Below are 24057 nucleotides of genomic sequence, written 5' to 3' on the forward strand. Positions count from 1 at the left end.
AAATGAGGCATGGGGAACCATCGAAAACATCCCAAAATGGTCGGGGGGAATCCAGAAGAGCGCTCAGGAAGCGGAAGCGGAAGCGGAAGCGGAAGCCGAGGCCAGGCCGAACGCTGGCAGAAATACAGACTCATAATAAAGTCAAGTCAGGTCAAGAGATGCTAGGTGTCCCTCCGGAGGTCTTTGAAAACGCAAGAAGAACCTTGAACACGAACACGGACGTAGTGAAACTGGGAATCTGAATCGGGAATCGGAAATCGAGAATCGGGAATCGGGAATTGGAATCGGAATCGAAAAGAAAAGTCGTGACGGGCATCAATCGCACCATAATCCCCCACACGTGTGTGCACACCTCTATGCGCGGTCTCCTCTTAGCCTACTCCCAGAAAACCCCAGTCAGTCCCCTCCGGTTGATTCAAGATCCGAGTAGGGGCTTTGTACTGATGGAAATTAGGATGGTATCCCACCATCATCGGCTGCCCATCCGGTAACTGATGGCCTGGGAACGGCGGCTGATGATACTCGGGTGGCAAGTAGGTCGTTCGCGGCGGGTTGGGATCGTAGCGCTGCTGCATCATATGCATGTACTGTTGCTGTTGCTGTTGTTGTTGCTGCTGTTGCTGCGGGTGCGCCTGCGGGTGTTGCGACGGGTGCTGTGGAGCATGCGGCATATTCATGGAGGAGGTGACGGGCACATTCTGCGTGACGATCGGGGGCGCCGTTTCGTGGACTGGCACCGTGGTCATCTGGACACTCTGCGGCGAGTAGAAATCATGATTTGGCGTCGCTGAATTGGGGTAATACGGTTGCTGCGCGAGAAGATAGCCGTCGTTGCCGTTGGGGATGGAGACCGACACTGGGGTATGGTGCTGGTACGAGTGTTCGGAGGTCGCATCTTCCGAGGAGGGCCGAGTTAAGGATCCTGGAGGATGCGAACGATGTTGGTGCTTGGTGAGAGTGGTTTTGCGACAGAAACTGTTCGTCGCGACACGTAAGTGTGTGTTTAGAGGAAGAAGGGGAGACCGCGCCCACCTTCGTTCGCACGTCGGCTCTTGACAGATATAGGGCCGTTTCCCAGTATGGATTCGACGATGACGAGCCAAACTGGAAGACTGCAAGAAATTAGTGAGCACGTCCACTCGAAACTGGGGATCGAGGGAGGCGAGCTTACGTCGGAGAACGCTTTCTGGCAGCCATCGTGATCGCAGACGTGTGGTTTCTCGCCGGTATGGGTTCGCGAATGCACGGTCAAGGCGCTGCGCTGGATGAAGCTCTTGTTGCAATTCTCCACATTACAGTGGTACGGGCGCTCATTGGTGTGTATGCGATAATGGCGACAGAGATCTGACTTGCGATTGAAAGACTGGAGGGTGGACGCAGGTCGGGTTAGGAGGGGGCTAAATCCGACTGGAGGCAGAGACACGAAAAATCGCGGAGACATACCTTGCCACAATTCTCCCAGGAGCAGTTGAAATCGCGCCCACTGCGAGAAGCCATGACTGCGAGCTGCTCCGAGCGACTTTGCTCCAGACGACTGGTTGCGGGGGAAGCGGGTCGCGGGATCCAAGCGACGACGTGGAGATAAGAAGGAAAACAGAAGGGGGGAGAGGAGGAGGGAGGGGGGGGAGGTCAGCGCATGCGGCAAATGATTAAAAGGGAGCCCGGGATGGTCCTTGGGTCAGGCTGGATGAGTGGTAGCCGGGATGCTGCAGCGAGCCTGGGGCATACTAGAGGTTTAATATAAAGTGGAAAAGCAGAAGGGAAAGAGAGGAGGAGAGGAGGGGGGGGGGGGAAGGATGATGATAGACGATAAAAAGAGGGGGGGCAACTTGGGGGACATTCTAAGTCATACCTTTCGTACTTGGGAGATCTGGGAAGGGAAATAACGGCGCGGACAGGACCGTAAAGGGCGAGTTGGGACTATTTTGGGTGGACAATTTGGGGATTTATTTTTCTCGCATTAATAAAACAAATTTTTTTTTTTTTTTTTTTTGCCATTTTAATTTTAGTGGTGTACCGGGTACTCCAGTTCATCAGCACCTATGTGCGCACATTAGTATCTACCTTCTTACATTACTGTACCTGAGTATTGAAGTTACCGTATGTACCAGACCCAGCCTGAGGTACCCTCGGTACCCCCCGCGAGAAGTCGGTATCGAGGCTCCACCGTACGGGAAGATTACACAGGGCACCGCCTGTCATGGTAAAAGGGGGGACCGCGTCGGGATTGTGTCATACGGGGTATTTTTAGCTAAACAACGAGTTGGGTTGTCGACCGGGGCGTTGGAATTGCGATGCCGTGCTGTCGGTTCATGAGGAGGGCGAGGGCTGGCGAGGGAGCAGAAAACAAAGAGAAAGGAAAGCGCTGTGGCAGCGCGACCCAGCATTCAGGTCCGACCCACAAGCCGTATGGCGTATGGCACTCGACGGTGGGTGCGTGGGGATACGAGGTGGGTATGACCAACTACGAATCCCTAGGTAATATTCCTAATATTGTAAGAGTACCAAGGAGCAGAGAATAGAGTTAGTTACCTTAGGTCGCTCTGAAACTGCGCCCCCTAATTCGCAATCTCGTTGGAACTGGACTACCGGGGCCGCTCCATAATAAAATAAAAAGTAAAAAGAAGAAAAGGTAAAAAAAAAAATGGATGGGAATGAAAGATGCAGATACTATTAGTCGTCAACATTCCCCAAGGGAAAAAAGGATAAGAAATCTACCATGTTTGATGCCCCCCGGATTGTCCGGAGGATTCAGGAGCAGTGAGAGGGGAAGCAATCGAGCTGCCCACGAGATCATTGGTCACGGTTGACAGTCGGGAATCTAGCCAGTCGGGGTGTTCGATCATTATTTACCGTACTATACAGAGTACGAGTACCTCCTAGGAGATTCTAAGCTATGGCGCCCTGTCGCAGGAGAGTGTGAGTATCCTCAGTATCTAGGGTATACATAGTAAGTATGGTGCCCGAGGTAATCGGATGGCTGATCGGGACAGCTTGTACCAGCCAAGCCAGCTAGCCGCGACCGAGCTGCTCCGGACTCGAGTATACCTCTAGTCCGTTTTACGGTCTCTAGTCTCGACCTTGCCATGGGCCTTCCCCAGTCGACGATCTTGGCAACAGAGAGCAGGACAGCGGAGAAAACCAAAAGCAAAAACCACCCTCGCCAGGAGAGAAGCGAGAAAGAAACACCAGCTAGTCACTAGCGCCGACTGGCCCTCGCACCGAATCGAACAGAATCCAGACCGATGACCCTAGGTTACCCTGAGGTATTGATGCTCTTCGCGCAGTTATCTCCGTTAATGTTCCGGGTCCCGTCCCCGCAATTCCCCTCGAATCCGGGAAGATTACGAGAGATCGCAATACACGCACCGCAAGGGATGAAGAGACCCATGACGCGGCGTCTGCAGCGGGGGAGACTTTCTTGGACCGTGTATCGTGAGCCCGACAGACCTGCCTGATTCTTCCAAGGTTGCGATAATACTCGTGAGTCGTGTCGTCCCTCCAAGCTTTCTAGCTTCGCCGTTCTAGCTCGCCGTGGGGGTCCCGAAAGGTTCCCGAGTCAGTCACCTTTGGAGTCCTCACTATGGGAGGAACCCTTTCTTTACCTGGACTCCACTTCCTCGAGGACAGTACGATTCCTGAGCATGTACGCGTTTGTTTGCTCAAGGAGAGAACTCTAATTGTCTGGTTCGGCGGTACCGAGATGTACTCGACACCGAGAAGAATGGATCTAGGGAGACAAACAATGGCAACTGGCCTGGCACGCTGGATGGGATGTTGCAGATAGTGCGACACTCGTCTCCTCAGTACCTACTACCTAGCGGGGAGCTGTAGTGTCCGGCACTAGCCCACGACCAGCGGTTTAGTCTCTGATAGACTTCGTCGATGCGGACAAGACCCTGATTCGCGAGTCTTGCAGAGCACGACACAAAGAACCATCCCCATGGGCCAGCCCCCGATTTGACCGTCTGCGGTCACCGTCCGCGGTCACCGTCCATCCCACTTCTGCCGCTGTGCCGCTGCACCCCCAACTCGGCATTTCCTGTGGGGCTTTCTCGGCGTTCTCGTTCTTTTTCCTGGAATCCTGTTTACATGACTCTTAGTCGAGAAAGGTCTAAGGTGCGTTGGGTCTAGCTACTAGTAGCTGCGGGCCAATTTTAACATTTGTTGGGCGTTTTAGTTTTCTTTCTGGGTGCCGCCAACTTAACATTAATTCAGGCGTTATTCGGCAGGTAAGGCAGCCATTTCCTGCACGGGACTTTTTTTCCCCAACAGCTTTACATCAGTGGCGATAAACATGATGGAAAGGGAAGGTCAAAGGACAGACAAAGTGCTAACGCCTCTCTTCACAAGATGTCGGCTGGCCTCGGTTGAGCGGCGCCAGCCGTTTTCGTGTCTTTTGCCTCCCGTCAAACGCAAGATTCGATCGGCAGATCCGGAAAGGAATGCCCATCGAAAATCATCGGCGCAGCATGTACCTGTACGGTGAGGTAAGTCAGAGTCAAAAAAGGTCAATACCAAAAAAGCAACGCAGAGGCACCTCGGTGGTATCTGCTCCCGAACGTGGGGATCCACCCGAGTAATCTTAAACCAGCGATCCTCTCGATCTCCCAACCCTATTGGCGAGGAAAACACCTTCCAAGGGGGTTCAGCCACAAGGGTCCCGGCAATCTAAATCTGAGCAAATCAATTCCCGAAAATTTAACACAAAGAAAAACTCGGAGGAAAACAGGTTGGCCCCAAGAACGTCGTGGGCGTTCAAGATCAGCAAGCCGTGTCTCGCCTCTCGAGAGCTTCTTATGCATCGTGCATTTTGATTTTCCTCATGGCGACGTCTGTGGGAGGGAGGCTCATCTACCCTCACCACTCAAGGCCAATGGCGCCTTCCTCGGCTACCCAAGTGGACGCCCACTGGTCTTGGTTGGGCTGGAAGCATCGCAGCCTTGCAAATGACCGTCCGCGACGGGCAACCATCGACATCATCCAGGTCAGCCATTGGCGTAATCCGGCGTAACCAGCGGCGTGGCGCTTCCTGCAGCCCCAGTGAGCACAAGCCAACAAATAACCAAAGAGTCTCCCCGGCCACAGGCAACACGCGACTGTGGAGCCCGAATGCACCGCCATCATTCGGCCCACCGATGGACGTAGTTTAGTGTCCACCCGCAGTGTACAGTAATAAGGGGCGGCTTTTTTTTTTTTTTTTTTTTTTTTTTTTGCTTTTTTACTCCTTCGATTTTGCTTTGGGTGCTCGGAGAGTGTCGCGGGTGCTGCCACCGAAATCACTACGGGCAGGTAGGGGGCGTTGATGGTGGCGGATCTAGCGGGCCCAAGACCGAGCTCGCGAAGGGGTATGGAAGGACTATCAAGGGAGCGTTGAAAATAGACACAGCCACGGATACCCGATGTCATAGTATACGCCTGTGCCAATGGTATCGCATTGTTGAACTAAATCATGTAATCGTGTAATACGCATTTACATTCGTTTCCACATACAGCAGAGAATTCGAATAGATGACCATGAATGTGAAAATGCACCGATACTTCGATACTTCATGTTCGACCGGGTTGCCAGTTCAGGCCTTCCTCGATTACCGCGAGCCAGGTCATCGGATCTATGACGGACCTCAGATCTGACTGTATTCCCGCACATTTCAAATGGGTGTGAAGGGAGAAAGTATCCGGTACCAGGATGCGGTAGGGATATTGCCAGGTATCTTTACTTTTTACAGTTCCCAGTTTTGCGCTCTATTTTGTTTTGGATCTCCCCCTACACCCCCTTTTTTTCCCGGCGCCTCGCATTCCACATCACGCGTCGGCAGATTGTGATGAGAGTTGCATACTCATTCAAGGTTCACGACTCACCGCGGCGTTAATAGGGCGAGCTACCCCGCATTTTGGAATGCGAGGGCGACGGAGCAAATGATGCAATGCCTACTTGGCGCCAGGCTGCCCGGTTTCTGCGAAAAAAAAAAAAATTACAGAAATGCATCACTGGTTAAATCGTCAAGCGGCCGGTCCAGTATTATTTTCCAGCGGGCACTCTATACTTCTAAGTAAACTGGTTTACCTCCGGGCTGGTGGAGCACCCATGGATGGATGGCTGGCCGTGCGCTGTCTACCCGCAAATGCTTAACTTTACCCCTTCCACGCGCCATGTGAAAAAGGGAGCCTCCAAGAGATCATTGGTAGAGGAGGGGCGTCTGGTTTCCGTCTAGTCTATCTCGTCTCATGGGTGCGAGCAAGGGAGGGGAAAGAGAGGGGGAACCCTAGAGATGTCATCTGAATGAAGTATCATCTTCCAGGCGAGATGAGCAAAAGCCTAAATCCCGATAGTACTGTACAGTAATTCCCGACGCTTTCCAGTGTGCGGACGATGACTCCGTCCATGTCACAATCCCATACGAGCTCTCTCATTTCCTCGCCGTGTCCGTTGGCATCCCTGACCAACGACAACCGCCGCAATTCATTTCACCTCGTATCTCACTGGTTCATCACACGTCCAGCTGGACGATCGTCCACCTGTTCATCCAGCGCGTCGTCTCTCCATTCGGTGTTTACTCCTGTCCACTGGCTCTAATGAAACGGGATCGCGCTGTCGCCCCAAGAGTGTCGGTCAGGAGCCTTCAGCCACCCTGTCACCCCCAGAAAAGAGGATAAAACTGCTAGTGTCATACGGAGACTCTCCGGTCCGATGGAATTCTGGGGCTGAAAACACGCAAGCCACCATTTTTCTTCCGGCGCACCTGGAGCTGGAGCTCTCCCATGCCATGCAGCGAATATATCACATATCATGCAACGCACGCTAGTCCAGCCAAGAAAGGCAGACAACCGACAAGACCATCCCGTTTCCCGTCCAGATTGTGATCCTCAACCAAGAACCCCCATCCTCAAGGATTCGCAGTGACTCCAAACAAAAGCATACTGGACCATTTTCTTTTCACGGCTTATCGCCTCGGGCGCCACCTGCACGCTGATACGCTCACCTCCTTGCCGATGAGCTCCGGGTTTGCCGCAACAGTCTCCTTCTCCGGCGTCGCATTCTCAGCGACGATAAACCAGCAGAGCGCCGAGTCCATGTAGTGGAGAAGGGTGTCTTGCGCCTTCTTCCAGGTATATTGTCATTCGTAGGGAGTTTATCTCTCCATGTCAGCATCATTCCATCCAATGTCCACCACCAAAGTAATATTGCCAAGCACGACAGCCAAGGAACACCCACTCGTCCCGTCGGGCCAACCTGGCTGGGGCTGATACGCTTGGCGCGGCGACTCTCACGTCCCGGGTCAGTCATCTGATTCCTTTACGGTGATGTCTCCGAGGCAGTGGAAGAGAACAGGCACCGTGACGTCGCAGGCGTAGACGGCGCGCGCGAAGTTGGGATGTTCCCTGGAGAAAAGTCCGCCGTGTCCGCAGTGCGCGGCTCGGCAGTCGGGTAAGTATGCTGCACGCAGTTTCCCCCCTGCGATGTGAGTGAGGGGTGCCATTCTCTGGGGTTCCTGCGAGCATTAGCCGTGACACACTTGACACTAGAATATGTGGGATGTTCTCTATTTGTGGCGAATGTGGACGTGGGGCCAGGGGTTCACTTCACATCCACGTCGACTGCCCACTGCCCTATCTAAATGGAAGCAGGCTTGTTGTTGCGCTTGTAGATATAGTGGGGCTGCAATGCCCACTCTGGATTTTTGCAGGTTACTCCGTGCAGTCGGCGTACTTTTATCTCGGGATCCTGGTCAATATTGGAATGGTCCGTTGCAGTGCTACAAGGGTGGACGGCACCATCGCTTTCAGGCGTTGCCCTGTCGGGCGTCTTCTGTACACTATACAGAGTAAGCAGTTCTCAAGCCGTGTCTCCGATGCTCGCCCCTGGTCAATTGTCATTAATATTTCCAATTGACGACCAGAGAGGAGATTCTGGACGGGAGTGATGTGCTCCAGGATAGATTATCGTGCGCCACGATGTAGCTTTCGGGATTAAGAAGGTGCCTGGAATAGATGTGCTTGCCAACCGACGAAAAACATTCGAAGAAAGGCACCTTGGGAAGCGCCACCGTTCCACTGCTGTACGCCATGCCGTTTCCACGACGTGGCAAGTGGCTTGAGGGAATGGAGTTGGAGGGAGAAAGTCGTGCAAGCCAAACCCCAGACAAGAACCCGGTGGATCCCTTAATATGCTACGGTGAATCCTACACAACTATATGGCAAGGGGTATGTGTCCTTTCAGATCTATGCATTCCAACATGAAAGCCCCAATTTGGGAAATCGTTACCAACTGGTCAACCCACGCTGACGATCGAATCCAGCCCTTAACTGAGTCTCTGGTTTGAGAACTTTGCCTTGCAACACGGTGTATCGAATAATGTTCTCGCACTCCTCCGGCCGCACTCGTGCCAGCCAGATACCCTGCGAGGCACCCTCTTCTTCATCCGCAGCGCGGGTCTCCTCATTCTTGTACCAGTCAAAGTCTCTTCTTCGGTAGACGATCACGTTGGCTGAGTACTTGTGTCCGCCAACATGGCTAATGAAATAGACACCCACACCTCCAGGTCGCTTGTCATCCATGTCACGGTATAGCCCCAGCGGCCGCAGATGACGCTCGAATTCCTTGCGCAGCAGGGGCGCTGACTGGCCGCAACGCGCATCGCGAGTCCGCTGGGAGCAAAGCAGAATGACAGCGGCATGGGGACAAGGGTGGGATTTGAGCGGAGTTGAGGCGATGGATGTGCTGGCTGGGTGTGGTATCTCAGCAGGCTGTTCTTGCTCCTGCTCCTGCTCGGAAGAATGATAACCATTCTTGTCTTCTTTCAAGGACTGTGACTCTTGGCTGGAAGAAGCACCGAGTGGTGTTGTGGTGGTCAGAGAGCGGTTGACGAAATGCTCAATCAAGTCTGGTGCCAGCTGCGGTGTGACGTTTTCCACAACTGTAAAGCTGGGGAGCAGAAGCACATCTGTAGGCTGTTTGCCTGGCTCATGCATGTGGTATTCATCTGGAACCGGCATGTTTGAAGCGGACAGTTTCAACCTCTAGACCAAAAACACAAGTTTAGTTCAAAGACTTCATCATATCCGGGAGCAGACGACTTACCCCATTGCTAGGCTCTACTCCTCCCTTCTCGATCGCCTCCATGACACTTCCTTGCTCATCTGCAACATCCCGTACCCAATCTGACTTGCCCGTAGCCACGAGCATATGTGTAGCCCATCCATTTACTTGTCCGTACAGCTCATCCTGGAAGTCCACATCAAATTTTGCGGGGTATTTCACTGTACAAGTTGCGCAGTCGTGGAGACAGTCTTCGCCATCAATGGCCGGGTCAGGCTTCCTGAAGAGTTTGTCTGATGCCGAAATGGTTTGGAATCCCTCCTTGGCATTTTCGTTGTCGCCGACAGCGTCGGTTGTGATGTCGGTCTTGGACGAGGCTAGGGAAACGTTCGAGGAACTGAAGAGGGACGAGGTGCCTCGGCGGAACAGATGCATTGCGACGGTGGGTGAAGAGGGCTCGGCGGTTCTGCAGTACTTTTGGGATATGTTCAGATCGGACGGGAGGAAGGATAAGCGACCAAAAGGGCCGTTGCGATTCTATGGGATGAAGCGTTACCGTCGGGAATGCAGTGTGATCTTATCAATCATTTTGCATTTCTGCCAAGGCCAAGCTCGGAACCATCGCAATTCTTGCCGAATGACTAAGCCCCCACTGAGGTCGATTGGGTCGTTATCGAGTGATATTGTTCTCTAAACTAATAATACACATGGTCTGAATGGACTGTGGTGATGTTGGGGGGGGTGTGGTGGAGGGAAAGTGGGCCTATCTACGCCCTGCGTAATTGATGCTATATGGCAGATCCCCCGGGTTTTGGGGCTGGGCCAGCCGAATCACACTTCCTCCTGAACTACCTGACTGGCCCGACTGTACAGACTGTACACGCCGAAGGGATCGCGTTGATGGTGTATGGAGCATACCCTGGTTGACATAAGGGCTGCTGACTGGTGACATTCCCGAGTCGGGGCTCTGCGCGGCTGGGGCAGTGTCATAGCCTGACTGGGTGTCCCATGTAGATGTAATAGACGGCCGAAGACTATTGCTTCGAACCGGTGTAAATGTTCCATTGTACCCATCGTTATCCACGGTGTCGGTTTCGCCCTCCTCATCCGATGGTCCAATGACTGACTCGGTATCCGCGCGACGGTAGTTGCTTGCGCTGTCTCGGATTTCCTCCACGGCCGGTGGAGCGGGGGATGTCATGCCTCGTAGTATCTCCGCAAATAGATGCATCAGCTCACGGAATTCCGCGTCGTGCAACTGATGTGAGGAAAATCGTGCGCGCTCATAAAGTGCTAGAAAATCGGCGCCAACCTCCGGGGGATTGATCACTCCTAATGACGTGAGATGACCAATGTATTGCCGCAAACCCATCGAGGCCGGCCGTTGTAGAACTTCCACCACACGTGTATCGGGAAGAGATGATGTCGCAAGCTCGCCGGTCGGGTCGAAAGGATCCAGGTCGACGGGAGCTAGCTCGTCGGCGGGAGCTAGCGACACGGCTTTCGCTTCAATGAGATTGGGAAGTTCCGGGATGACGGTGCGGTATGGTAGATCGGGCAGGTCTGGCGAGGCGGGCGATGACCAGCCCGGGTGCTCGACATGACCCCATGGCGGATTCTTCGGGTCGATCAAAAGATCTTGGTGGTTCTGAAAGCTCCCCATCTCTTCTGATATATCGCGCGGACGGGCCTGGTACGCAAGGACGGTGCTCCGGGTGAGTCCATCCTTCACCAAGTGTCTCACGCTCTTGTTCACATCTTCCTTCTCAACGGGGATCCAAGCTTTCGGAATACCTGCTAAGGTGCTGCGATTGGTGTATATACGTGTCGCGTAGATGAGCACTGCGAGGAGGAACGTAATCACATAGGCTCCGGTAATAAAGAAGATGTTCTTGAGTCGGTTGGTCTCGTAACATTGGTAGATGGCATCGGCTGGGCTAAGGAGGATGAGGCAGAAGAGGATAAGGGCGAAGAAGAAAAATGCTGCCGAATGGACGAATCTTTCGAGTCCCGCGGTGGTCATTGTGGCCCGCGCATACCGTACGAGGCACGCGGCATCTGGCGGCAAGGTTGAAGGGCCGCGGAGCTGCGGCCTCGAAGTTGCGGTCCTGAGGTGCACCCGCGACCATGATTGCCGCGATCGCCGTCATATGGACAGTCACGTGATGTATTTGTATACTTTTATCTCGTGCCACTAGACAGCAACACTCTCTCCGTACCAGATTTCCTCGCCTCAACAATTTTCCTGCGTCATTCAACTCCTTACTAACACAATTATCTCTTCCTATAGACCCACGACCACGAAGCTGAGTCTCAACACTGACAGTTCGTTTGTGTTGACTTCCCAAGGTTAAATATTCTTTGGTGCCTGGTTTATCATCACATGACCGCTTTCCCCGACCATAAGTGATAGCAATCCCGATCCCTGAAGATCCCAAATCTCAAGAAGGCACGCCATGGGTGACTACGAGCCTCCTCAGGAGGAACGGGATCTCTACGTTCTCGTGACTGGTGCCAACAGGTATGTGAATGAAAATTGGCTTGAACCCCCAGGGCCTGCCCCGGCCAATCGCGCATCGCAGCTAATTGATCCTCCTCAGCGGGCTCGGCTTCTCGATCTGTTGTCGGATTGCAGACGAATTCTTGTTTTCGCGCCCTGCCGACGAATGCCTTACGATTATCTTCACAACTCGCAGTGCCCGCAAAGCTCAAGATACCCGCCGCCAGCTCGAAAAACACTTACAATCCTCCAACCCATCCCCTTCCGACTCCGCGCGTGTGAAATTCGTCTCCGAGAGCGTCGACCTGGGAGACCTCATCTCCGTGCGCGCCCTCTCCCGCAGACTTCTACAAAATGTCCCGAAACTCGATGCGATCATCCTGAATGCGGGAATTGGTGGCTGGTCCGGCATTGACTGGCCCAAGGCCATTTGGGGCGTCATCACCGATCTCGTCCACGAAGTGACCTGGCCCTGCTTCAAGCTCGCACCCACTGGTGTGTTGACTGAGAAACAGACAAAGGGACAAGAGGAGCCACAACTGGGCTCTGTTTTCTGTGCCAATGTTTTTGGCCACTACATGCTTGCGCATAATGTAGTGCCGCTGCTGAAGCAAGCCTATACTCCCAATGGACCCGGTCGAGTTGTTTGGGTGTCGAGTATCGAGGCGACTATCAAGCTGTTTGACATCAACGATATCCAAGGCCTCCGCTCTGCTACACCTTACGAATCCTCCAAGGCTCTCACGGATGTCCTGGCATTGACCTCCAACCTTCCCAGTACGGCGCCGTGGGCCGTAGATAGCTTCATGCACTCAGACAACGAACCCAAGGCAATTGACGACAACAAGCCTTCGAACAAGCCTTCCATGCACGTCTCTCACCCTGGTATCTGCGCGACCTCCATCGTTCCTCTGGCGCTCCCACTTGCCTGGGCGATGGTGGCTTCTTTTTGGATCGCGCGCATGCTCGGCTCTCCCTGGCACACTTTGTCCACCTATCTCGGCGCCTGCTCTCCAGTTTTTCTTGCTCTGTCGCCACTGGCTGAACTCGAGGCGGCGGAAGAGCCTTATCGTGCGGCTGGCGGCGGAAGAGTGAAATGGGGTTCGTCGGCTTCCCGGCGCGGAGTGGGAAGCACGGCCTGTACTGAAGTTGAGGGCTGGGGATTTGGCGGCGTTGTGGGAAAGGCTGTTGTTGACGCTGATCGGAACCGACGTCGCAAGCGCGGTGCGACAGATTTGACTCAGGAACAAAAGGAGAACTTCGAGGAGCTTGGTCGCCAGTCTTGGAAGCAGATGGAGGAGCTCAGAATTCAGTGGGATGCAATTCTTGACCAGGCTGAGCAGTCGGCGGCTGATGAGAACTGATGACAGAGACAGTGTGCATACCACAGAGGGGGCCCTATCTTACCCTAGGGTACCCTAGGGTAAGATCAGGAGAGTATCCAATGGGATGCTCATGAGGAATCAACACTAATGTACCATAATGTTCGGATAGACTACTACTTGTAATTTACTACCCTGTTTAGAAAAGTGTACAAAAAATTTAATATAGGTGACACCCAGCATCTCTACGGAAGCCAATTGAATTGGAATTGAATCTTTTGATTTCCGCCTCCTTATTATTTACATCAACATTACCGCCCTGCGCCCATGATATCATTAATCCAGATATTGTATGGTCTCGGTGTGCGCTGGTATACCAGCAGAAACCAAAAGGCAAAATGCTCTAACATCAACGCAAAGGTGTGGGGGATGTACTAGTGTTTCAGATCAAGTATAAAAAAAGGTGACTAAAATAAGATAAGAGGTTGCAAACGGCCGAAGATCCGCGTGGTCTGCCATCTAGGCTTCGAGGCGCGGCGGCTTGGTCAAAGACGGGAATTTAATAACTTTCGCGAGAGCAAAGCAGGGGACGATGAACTGTCGCGGGCGAGATGCTGGAAAACAAGGATCGAAGTGGCTCGAGACAAGAGAAGAGAAGATCACGCAGAAAACGACTCCGGGTTCATGCATCAAGACGAGAGGAAGAAAGGTATCGGCAAGAGAGAAAGGTTGTGATGTTGCGTGGCGACGTGAAAGAAGAGAGAGGAGAGGCGAGAAGGTGAAGGGTTGATTACATGATAATCGCAGGAACTGTGACCAATCTGTTAGTATTTATTGAATAAATACGGGGGCGACCTGAGCGACGTACCATCAATATTCTGCTTGATACTCTTGTGTGGCAGAATAGAGCCACCGTTGACGTATACCTCATCGGCGATGGTCACATCGTCTCCCAGAACGGTGACGTTCTCGAGACGAGCCCAGCGACCGACGGAGCTGTTCCAACCCACAATGGTAGACTTGATCCAAGCATGGTCCTTGACCTTGCTGTTCTCCATCACAACACAGCGCTGGAGACGAACGCCATCCCCGATCACGACATTAGGGCCAATCACGACATTAGGGCCAATGCGGCAGTTGTTGCCAATCTTGGCTGACGGGTCGACCATGACGTTTCCGCCGTGGACGTAGGGCTCGGAGTTGGAGGCGAGCTGCTTGGGGTTGCGCTTGGCCAGGGAGCTGAGGTACAGGCAGGTACCAGTAAGGAAGTCTTTAGGCTGGCCGACATCCATCCAGAAGCTCTCGAGGTCAAATGAGTGGAGCTGGCCATCCTTGCAGATCGCGGGGAAAGTCTCCTGTTCAATCGAAGTCGGGCGGAGCTCAATGCGGTTGAGCACACTGGGGTTCAGGATGTAGATACCGGCATTGATGCGGTTTCCGACGAACTCAACGGGCTTCTCAACGAAACGGTCGATGCGGGAGGGGTGGTTGGGCTTGTGGACGACGACACCGTACTTAGAGGGCTCGTCAACCTTGGTCACCACAATGGTGCCCTCGTCGCCGTGGGCCTTGTGGAAGTCGGCTAGTTCCTTAAAGGGGTAGTCACAGATGACATCGGAGTTGAGAACGAAAAATGGCGAGTCATCCTTTCCGAGGATCTTCTCTGCCAGCTTGAGCGGACCAGCCGTACCCAGCGGTTCCGACTCGACGGAGAACTCAATGTTGACACCGTATTGCTCCTCGTACTTCTTAAGGGCAGCGACCATGACATCGGGGCGGTAATTGACAGCGAGAACGATATCGGTGACACCCGCAGCAGCCAAGCTCTCAACTTGGTGCAGGATCATAGGTCGGTTACCGAACTCGACGAGGGGTTTAGGGAGGGTGAGAGTCTGTGCGGAGGGGGTGACGCGTTAGCCAGATCAGTCCGATGAGAGATCATCAACCAGTCCGCCGGCGAGGAAGCCATTGAGTCGGTCAATGGAAGTTGAGGGATCGACATGAGCTTACCAGAGGACGCAGACGGGTTCCGAACCCTCCGACAAGAATTAAAGCTGGAAGGTGGTCAGTGGTGAGCGGGGAGGGGGGAAGCAGCAGTGAGGGGTATGCATACCCTTCATGATGTGTGGGGTAGAAGAAGAAGCACTTGAATTGTTTGGATTCAATCAGATAATGGGAGGATGTCCAGAGAGCATCAGCCGTCGAGACTCAGGGAGGAGATAGCATTATTTAGGGAACACCTGGCCGTTGATGGATTTATTTTTGGGGGGCAGGTGGGGCACGTGAGTGGCGGTGATTGGGGAGAGGCACGTTTGCAGCGAAAAGGGGGTGGTGGAGCCTCGAAGTCGTGGCCAGGTACCTCATACTTTCTACCGCACCTGAGGGTACGCTTCTCGCGATGGATCACTTAAGTTGAATTTGATCAATTGATGCTTGATACTTTCTCTGCTTTCATACCCGGCTATAACCACGCTCGATGGGTGGGCTCCCTCCTCTTGGTCTCCCTCAATCCCCCTCCCGCCGCATCTCTGGACGGGCCACACTGGGTCCAGCCCAGCCCATCCCGGCGCCGATTCATCCAATGCCGCTTTTGACTGGATCGGGACCGCCGAGTTGGCTTCCCCGCGAACCTTGACGCCGCCGTGTTGTATGTCGTCGACTCAGGTGTACATGTTCCGCACATGCTCCGTACTTTCAGGTCAGGCGATGTCGCCGCTAGGGAGGGTGGCACCTTACGGTCGTCGGTTTCGGTCTCGTGGGAAATAGAACTCCTTCCGTCGCACCACCCAAGCTCATATGACTGAGACAGATCCAACTGCGGCCCCCCGAGATCTCGTCCTCCCCCTTCATTGCGTGTCCGGAGGCAACCGATGGTGGCCATGTGTCGATGACATTCCCGAAAGATGACCGCCTCCCTGATCCGTACCCCCCACGAATGCCAGAACCCATTCGCGTACTCGGCGGGCTTTCTGATGCGGCTGATCGGCGGCTAAGTTTTGGAAGCAACTTGCTTGGTAGGATCCATCCGCATCCGTTTCATCCTCCGGCCGGCGGTGCAAGAGGTCGACCTGGGTCATGCCTCCGCGTAAAGTCTGCCCGTAGACCCGGCCCTGGAATGAGCTCAACGCTACAGTCCGGAGTAAGACAATATCCTGGGGTCGAAGCGTGGCCAGCGCTTGGCCGAGGCGATCGCTCTCCTTGGTCTTGGCAGTGGTGTACTGTTCGGACGGAAGCCAGAAGTTCATTCCGAAGCCAGTCCTAGTTTCATCTCCAACCACCATCTCAATAATATCAAATTCCGTCTTCCACTGCCGTGTCACCACGCGACGGGGTGGATAGATGGCAATGATCCCCACAATCAAGTTCACTGTCATGGTTTGCGGAACGATCGACTCTAAATGTCTGGCGGTGGGAATGTCCTGCAGGTCACTGAGTGGTCCGCTCATCCTCAAGGATGGTTGTGGTTCGGTTAATTCCCTTTCTCCAGATGAACTAATGGTTGATGTTCTCATGCTGTCTGGGACTGTCTCGCCCTCCTGCGTTATATATTCCAGTCCAGATATGGAGACATTGACATCGGTATTTTCGTGGATCGCGAATGAGTGACTGTAGAACATTGATAGTATTGAATCTTCTTCAGTTGATGTATCTCCAGCGGCGCCTAACTGGCGTGTCGTCAGGAAGTTTGGGTCGTTTAGGCCATGGTAAAAGACATGCTGGTGGTTCGGTTCGTCCTCTAAGCAAGGCTGCAGAACTCTCCATTTTACGGAGGATTGCTCGAGGTCGACAGATGGCCGATGATGGTCGGGATTTTCGATATCATAGAATGGTGGTAACGGTGTGTTAAGCAGCTCGTCTGCATCCCAGTCCAAGCTGCTAGATATCGGTGCACCAACCAAGAAGATCATCTTGAGGGACATGATGATCAATCGAGTAGAGGCAAGCCTTCTTCAATACTTGATGCCTTGCCAGATTCAGTTGTTTAGGCGCACAGTACCAAATTGCTTGGCACTAGACGGCTTCCGTTTGTCGATTCATTCTTTCATCTCTTTTGAAGGGAGGGGGGGGGGTTGCATTCGAATGGTGAAGTTTGATGTCACAGTATAGAGTCGCTCAGTAGATCCTTACATTTCACAGGTTCTCTTGATGATTTGCATTGTGTCTTGGCCTGTAGAGGAGAGTCATGGCGATCGTGATGGGTTGATGTTCCGACGTTAGTTGTTCGGTCAGACCTCAGCCCGAACCGTGGACCGCCGACAGCACCGGCCGTATTCTACACGAAAAATTGTATATCACCGCCTTGGACACACTTTGAGTATCGTCAACACATGGCAATCATAACCATATATTATGTGGAAACCTCAACCCGATTCTCACCAGACCTCTCCCATTAAGGAAAACCCAACTAACATCCAAAAAGCTCGACTTGTGTAACCAACTTGGTTAGCACTTCTACTGCCAACCCAACCTGGAATGGCTGTCCACGTGACCTACGGCTGACTGTCCGGGCCCAAGTGGCAACTTACATTCGCCGCAGCAGCGGAGCAAAAGCCGTCCTTCGTCACCGTTTCCCCTCGCCTCCCGCTTTTCAATCAGTGATGGCCTTTACCCCATCCTAAAGACTACATCTCCCTGTTTCCTCCCTCTTTGACGATTCAACTTCACCTCCGAAGAGCAGATAATCCCTTCTCACGCGGCCGAGTGCCGCCGCAAATCGGACAACTATGGCCTTCCAAGCGACGATTCCCCGGCCGGTGAGTAATACCATCCTGGGTCCTTGGTCTCCAGCCAAAACCTCATCGCTAATGGTCGCGACTCTGCTTCAGAGTCTTGCCGCTGTGTCTTCCGATCTCTGGCCTTCGATGTCCTCTGTCTTGTCTGCTCCGCTGAAACAGACCGGACGAACTCCGACGCCCGCTGCTCGCGATACTTTGTCCCGGAACTCGCCTCAAGGGAATCAAGTGGTAAGTATCCTTGAATCGGTTAAAGGTCATGGTTCTGACTCCACACAACAGCGCGTTCCTCTGCCGGGGTGCTTGGACTCCGTTTCTGTTGAGGCGCTGAGAGCTGATATGGTCAATCGGCGCATGCCGCGTGCAACAACGCTTTTGGGCGGATGTAAGCAGATCATCCCCCTTCTAACCAATGTGCATATCTAACATAGTTTATTCATCAGCTAATGCCCTGTCTCCTTTGTCAACCTTCGCCTCGACTCGTGCCAGCGCTGTCCCGGCTAGACGTGCATACTCTACTTTAACGCCTTTCCGCCTCAGTTCGCTGCGTTCCGCGCCGAAGCCTCAAGGCCTGCCGAAGTTCATGCAACAACGGTTTATGTTTGGGGGATCTTCGCAGAACCTACTGGCACAGAAGGAGAAGACAGCGAACAACAACCCGAATAGCGCCAATGCCCAGAATGCCTTTTACCAGGCTCTTCTGCGGGCCAACATGCCTGCCATTGTCGTGGAAAGACACCGGACTGCTCAGTTTGCCAGCAACTCAACGACCGAAGCGATCTACACACAAGCTCTGCAACGCGTGGGTGGTGCGGATGCCATTGCCTTTGGAGCCCAGAACCAGGGACTGAAGTCGGAGCAGCTGCAGGCTGTTGGCCAGGCAGTTGCTGCGCAAACCGGCGGTGGTCAAATTGGAATGGCAACAAGACAAAGTGGTACAGGTGCTAAGGACGCCCCACTCTACGTTGTCGTGGACGAATCTCTGAGTAGCGTCATCTTCCGCTGGGTTAAATTCCTTCTGATTTTCGGCTTCTTCGCTTATATGTCCCTCGTTGTGGTTACGATCCTCATCGAGAGCACTGGTATTTTGAAGAACATCCGGGGTTCGCAAAACAACGAGGCCAAGCCTGAGCAGCAGAAAGCTCGTTTCAGCGACGTTCACGGCTGTGACGAGGCCAAGGATGAGCTTCAGGAGTTGGTCGAGTTCCTCATCAACCCTGAGCGTTTCTCGTCGCTGGGCGGTAAGCTTCCCAAGGGCGTTCTTCTGGTTGGCCCTCCCGGTACTGGTAAAACCCTGCTTGCCCGTGCAGTTGCGGGAGAAGCTGGCGTTCCGTTCTTCTACATGTCTGGCTCCGAGTTTGACGAAGTGTACGTTGGTGTGGGTGCTAAGCGCGTCCGCGAACTCTTCAACCAAGCTCGTGAGAAATCCCCCGCCATTATCTTTATTGATGAGTTGGATGCGATTGGTGCCAAGAGAAACGAGCGCGATGCTGCCTATGTGAAGCAAACGCTTAACCAGCTGTTGACGGAGCTCGACGGGTTTTCCCAGACCAGCGGTGTTATCATTCTCGGTGCTACCAACTACCCACAGCTCCTGGACAAGGCGTTGACCCGACCCGGTCGATTCGACCGCAAGGTCACCGTCGGCCTTCCTGACGTCCGTGGCCGTATGGACATTCTTCGACACCACATGAAGGGCGTCCAATTCAGCCCCGATATTGATATCGGTGTCATTGCCCGTGGTACTCCTGGCTTCTCTGGTGCCGACCTGGAAAACCTTGTTAATCAGGCCGCCATCCATGCCAGTCGTTACCGCAAGCCCAAGGTCGGCTCTATGGACTTTGACTGGGCCAAGGACAAGATCATGATGGGTGCTGAAGCTCGGAGTCGTATTATCCAGGACAAGGATAAGGTGTCGACTGCCTATCATGAAGCCGGCCATGCGCTCGTTTCTTATTTCTCGCCGTCATCCACCCCTCTCTACAAGATCACCATTGTTCCCCGTGGCATGGCTCTTGGTCTGACCCACTTCCTTCCGGAAATGGATACCGTCTCGCGGAATTACTCTGAGTTCCTGTCTGACATTGCTGTGGCCATGGGTGGTCGGGCCGCCGAAGAGTTGATCTACGGTCCTGAGAATGTTTCGAGTGGTATTTCTGGAGTAAGTTTCCTCGGCCCTTTTCAGTTATGATTTGCTTATATTAACCGTTTTAACAGGACATCCAACAAGCGACCGAGACGGCCTTCACTCTTATCACTCGCTTTGGTTACTCCAAGAAGCTGGGCAACGTCGATCTGTCCAGCAACTACGACAGCCTCTCCTCTGAAACCAAGCAGGAGATTGAGGGCGAAGTCCGCCGACTGGTTGAGGAAGCCCGTGACAAGGCTACCAAGATCCTGACCGAGAAGCGAAAGGAACTGGAGCTTTTGACCAATGCCCTGATTGAGTACGAGACCCTTACCAAGGAAGAGATGGAGAAGGTACTCCGGGAGAGAAGCTCGACAAGCTGTCGTCGTCGCCCAGCGCGCCGCTTATGTTGCCGGATGCCTTGCAGGCGGCCAACTTCAACCCGACAGCCTCGACAGAGCAACCCCCTCACGCCACGGAGTAATCTCCTACCTGCGCTGTACATTCTCCTCTCTGTTGTCTTACTCTTAACAAGGAAGTATCTGATTGCTTTGTCATTTCGATTTTTTTTTTTGACCGAGGAAGTAGTCTAATATTTCCTCATTGTGCATTCCCGGATCGTTCGGGCGTCTTTCGAAAATACCATTATTCCAACTCCTCCCACACCACTTTTCCATTCCATTGTCTCGCTCGCTGTTTTCTTCTGTTTCCCACCCAACTGGGTCTTGTATTGTGTCGTGTACATACAAATCTGTACGCCTACCATGTAAACTCGCAAGCGAATCGAATTCCTATCTGTCGAAGAATCGACTCCAAACAATCGAGCGTCCAGACAAGCATTCGCAAAACCTGCCGTAAGCGATAGACATCACCGGCCCGCCAAAGAACCTTCAATAAAAAGCAAGATCTGATTCAGGGAAATCTCACCCATAATGCCCATTCATGATTAAACATGCCGATTCTTCTCCACATCAGAAAAATGATGTCATACCCTAGAATATCGGCCGTGATCGTCGCCTCCTCCACCTCCCATCCACCCGTGCCTGGTTCACGAGGAAGTTGATGCCACACGATGCGGGTACCGGCATCATAGCCGTTGGCATGATGACAGGGTGTTGTAATTCTCATGGAGGTGGGGCCTTCCTTTTGGGTATTGAGGCCGTAGAATGCGCGGCGCGCTGCAACGTGAATGAATGTATGGTAGGACTTCACGATGGAATTTTTTGAGAACCTGAGCAGGAATCAGGATCTACTACGCGTCAAATCTGGCTAGCCCCCACGCCAGGATCAAGTCTTACTCCTGCCGATTATGTACTTCTGTTGCGTCCGGATATTCGATCGGAAAAGCATCATATCTCGTAAGATTTCCAAGGTTCCCGAGAATTGCAGGGGAACACTAGACATGACTTCCAGAGATACACTGGGAAACAAAGAAGCCATACCCCACGCCATTCTATATAGATGAAAGTTCATACCTAAGCACATTGCAATCACACTACAGTAATGACCAATTGAGTAATTTGGAATTTTTTTTAAAATTGTTTCGAAAATTCCGGATGATATATACAGAATGCACTACCAACGTAGTCAACAGTCAACCGCCAAAAAAAAGCAAAAAGTTAAGCCAAAAAGTGGAAGATGGGAAGGAAAAAAAGGAAGGAAAAAAGAACAAGAAGCCAGCTCTTTCCTCCTTCCCGAAATCATAGCTGGAAATGAAGCAAGAACACAACCATCATCACAGTCATGAGGCGGGCATGTAGCGTGTCACTTACGCTTGCCGGCACACCTATTAGGACAGGGAGGCTATCTAAGGATCTAAATATGTATAGTGGAAGATGAGTATGTGTGTCCCAGTGTGCGCTCGCAGGAATTGTAAATTCACGTCCGAAGAATCCGAGGGGGAGGATGCGGAAATGAGTCGGCAGAGGTATGGAGGAATGAATGATTGGGTGCCTCTCCTCGGTCTTCGGGTGATGGGACAGACCGACTCGCAGTCATGTCACGTATGTAAAAAATGGTAGGTATATGATGTGTGGTGTGCGTTTTATTTGCCGGCGAGCGGTTCCTTCTTGGGGTCCTCGTCCTCGCCGTCGGACTCGTGGATTTCCTCGTTCTTCCAGCCACGGGACATCTCGACCGCCTTGGACCACCTGTTGTACATGCGTTTGCTGGCCTTGAGGGAGATTTGTGGGTTGAAGGTGGCGCGGTTGGCGCGGTTCATGTACTTGAGGTCGGCAAAGTCCTTCCACACGTCGATCGCGAAAGCGGCGGCGATGGCGGCGCCAAGGGCGGTGGTTTCGTGCATCGCGGGGCGCTCGACAGGGATCTGAATGATATCCGCTTGGGTCTGGTGGAATGAAGACTGTCAGTATCCTGCGTAGACCTAGAGAATATTTTGCGGAGACTCCGTACCTGCATGCAAATGTCGGAATTACTCATACCGCCATCCACGGCGAGTTCCGTCAATGCCTTGCCACTGTCCATCTCCATGGCATCCAGGATAGCCTTGGTCTGGAAGCATGCCGCCTCCATGGTTGCGCGGGCGATATGTCCACGCTGTGTGTGGTGGGTAATACCCCCTGTAAAACGGTCAGTAGATGCTTATGAGGCTGGGAGCAGACAAAAGAACTTACAGATTGTTCCTTGCGCATCGTCGATCCAGTAAGGAGCGAAGAGACCACTGAACGCAGTAACGAAGATACAGCCTCCACTGTCCGGAACAGTCGCGGCCAGATCACTGACCTTTCGCGAGTCGCGGAAGAAGCCCATGTTGTTCATCAGGAAGGAAACACCGCTACCTGCCACCGCCACACTGCCTTCCAGGGCATAGACGGGTTTGCGATCTCGGCCCAGCTGAAAACCGACTGTGCCCAGCAGACCGTGCTTGGAAATGACGGGCTTCTCGCCCACGTTGTAAAGAAGGAAACAACCGGTACCATAAGTGTTCTTTGCGGTTCCGGGAGTGAAAGCGCAGTGGCCGACCAGCGCGGATGCCTGGTCACCCAGACAGCTGGTGATGCGGCATCCGTCCAGCGGACCCTCGCAGATCTCGCCGAAGCCCTCCTTGTCGGCGGAAGGGAGAATTTCAGGCATGCGAAGCTTCTTGGCGTCAATGTCGAAGAACTTCATAAGCTCATCATCGTATTGAAGGGTCTCGAGATTCATAAACATCGTGCGCGAAGCGTTGGTCACATCGGTGACGTGGCGCTTGCCTTGGACACCGCCGTTGAGATTGTAGATCAGCCACGAGTCCACCGTACCGAAGGCGGCTCGACCTTCGTCGTATGCCTTTCGGACGTCTGGCAGGTTGTCCAGCATCCATCGTAATGTGACGGAAGACGGATATGTGGAGAGGGGCAGACCGCAAAGGTTGACCAGGTTGTCGGCACCCGGCTTCTCCTTGAGCTCGCGCACCAGGTTCATGGTACGAGTGTCGGTCCATGTGATAGCGTTGTGCAGCGGCTCACCAGTCTCCCAATCCCAGACCACGACGGTTTCTCGTTGCGTCGTAATACCGACCGCCTCGACATCGGATCGTGAGTGGCCCAAAGCGAGGAATGACTTCATCGCCTCTTCCATACAGATAAAGGCGGACTCCACCAGCTCGTAGGGATCTTGTTCGTGCCATCTGTAGACATGGTGAGGACATACGTTAACCGGCCATTCGCAGAAATCCAGATATTGCGGGGGGCGTTGTTAAGGTTGGGCGGGCGGTGATGGATGCCTGCAGGGTTCGTGTCTGCCCGGGAGGGGTCGAAGGCGGGGGAGGCACCTTGGCCCCGGGGCACCAAGAGATTATGGGGGTGTGGGAGTGTGGGAGTGTGGGAGTGTGGGAGAGGAACGGGAACCTACCCTGGATGCTCGTGAATCTGACGGAACTCAGTCTGGTATTTGGCGATGGGTACGCCAGTGCAGTCGAAGATGATAAATCGCGTACTGGTGGTACCCTGGTCAATGGTACCAATGAAACGCTCCTTCAGGTCGTCGCCGCGGCGGTCCTCGTCCTGCAAGATGGAACGGTCGCCATCATCGGTCTGTTCGGGTTCGACATGGACGTGGAAATCAGGGCGGTCCACAAACTCGTTGCCAGGCTCCGAGTCGCCGTCCACGCTCGATTCGTCCAACTCGAAGGGGTTGCGCATCTTCTGGTTGTGGTGGTGGTGGACGTGACGGAGGATGCGGTCACGGTGGTTGCAGAGTCGAGAGAGAACGGAGTTCCAGTCGAAAGGCGAAGATGAGTCAAATCGGGTTGCAAGAGAGAGGAGAGAAAAGAGTGTGGGGGAAGACAATTACGGAGGGGAGACTTCTACAGGTGGCGGTCGAATACGGCAAGC

General features: G+C 53.3%; 8 protein-coding genes across 8 annotated transcripts; 2 read left to right on the forward strand and 6 right to left on the reverse strand.

Annotated features, from left to right (window-relative positions):
• Positions 1 to 371: 371 nt before the first annotated feature.
• Positions 372 to 1497, reverse strand: N7532_008255 (putative C2H2 finger domain protein; the record flags this gene model as incomplete). The annotated part of the gene is made up of 3 exons (XM_056620747.1): positions 372 to 1112; positions 1172 to 1363; positions 1444 to 1497. 3 exons carry the CDS (start codon positions 1495 to 1497, stop codon positions 372 to 374), a joined length of 987 nt encoding a protein of 328 aa, XP_056471553.1.
• Positions 1498 to 8262: 6765 nt separating this feature from the next.
• Positions 8263 to 8997, reverse strand: N7532_008256 (sucrase/ferredoxin-like domain-containing protein; the record flags this gene model as incomplete). Its single annotated transcript, XM_056620748.1, has 1 exon — positions 8263 to 8997. The coding sequence occupies one exon, from the start codon at positions 8995 to 8997 to the stop codon at positions 8263 to 8265; it is 735 nt and encodes a 244-aa protein (XP_056471554.1).
• Positions 8998 to 9040: 43 nt separating this feature from the next.
• On the reverse strand, positions 9041 to 11063 carry N7532_008257 (uncharacterized protein; the record flags this gene model as incomplete). The annotated part of the gene is made up of 2 exons (XM_056620749.1): positions 9041 to 9417; positions 9959 to 11063. 2 exons carry the CDS (start codon positions 11061 to 11063, stop codon positions 9041 to 9043), a joined length of 1482 nt encoding a protein of 493 aa, XP_056471555.1.
• A 433-nt stretch (positions 11064 to 11496) lies between these two features.
• On the forward strand, positions 11497 to 12904 carry N7532_008258 (3-keto-steroid reductase; the record flags this gene model as incomplete). Its single annotated transcript, XM_056620750.1, has 2 exons — positions 11497 to 11561; positions 11641 to 12904. 2 exons carry the CDS (start codon positions 11497 to 11499, stop codon positions 12902 to 12904), a joined length of 1329 nt encoding a protein of 442 aa, XP_056471556.1.
• Positions 12905 to 13652: 748 nt separating this feature from the next.
• Positions 13653 to 15067, reverse strand: N7532_008259 (mannose-1-phosphate guanyltransferase; the record flags this gene model as incomplete). Its single annotated transcript, XM_056620751.1, has 3 exons — positions 13653 to 13672; positions 13731 to 14754; positions 14873 to 15067. Coding segments are annotated over 3 exons (1239 nt in total), but the record flags the coding sequence as incomplete, so codon positions are not given.
• A 641-nt stretch (positions 15068 to 15708) lies between these two features.
• On the reverse strand, positions 15709 to 16782 carry N7532_008260 (uncharacterized protein; the record flags this gene model as incomplete). Its single annotated transcript, XM_056620752.1, has 1 exon — positions 15709 to 16782. One exon carries the CDS (start codon positions 16780 to 16782, stop codon positions 15709 to 15711), a length of 1074 nt encoding a protein of 357 aa, XP_056471558.1.
• Positions 16783 to 17667: 885 nt separating this feature from the next.
• On the forward strand, positions 17668 to 20207 carry N7532_008261 (i-AAA protease YME1; the record flags this gene model as incomplete). Its single annotated transcript, XM_056620753.1, has 5 exons — positions 17668 to 17826; positions 17878 to 17980; positions 18039 to 19756; positions 19813 to 20076; positions 20151 to 20207. The coding sequence occupies 5 exons, from the start codon at positions 17668 to 17670 to the stop codon at positions 20205 to 20207; spliced, it is 2301 nt and encodes a 766-aa protein (XP_056471559.1).
• Positions 20208 to 21767: 1560 nt separating this feature from the next.
• Positions 21768 to 23865, reverse strand: N7532_008262 (glycerol kinase; the record flags this gene model as incomplete). Its single annotated transcript, XM_056620754.1, has 4 exons — positions 21768 to 22070; positions 22136 to 22302; positions 22357 to 23351; positions 23576 to 23865. 4 exons carry the CDS (start codon positions 23863 to 23865, stop codon positions 21768 to 21770), a joined length of 1755 nt encoding a protein of 584 aa, XP_056471560.1.
• Between the last annotated feature and the right edge of the window lie 192 nt (positions 23866 to 24057).

The sequence above is a fragment of the Penicillium argentinense genome (assembly GCF_028826775.1).
Source record: "Penicillium argentinense strain IBT 30761 chromosome Unknown utg000009l_segment0_segment0, whole genome shotgun sequence".
Taxonomy (NCBI): domain Eukaryota; kingdom Fungi; phylum Ascomycota; class Eurotiomycetes; order Eurotiales; family Aspergillaceae; genus Penicillium; species Penicillium argentinense.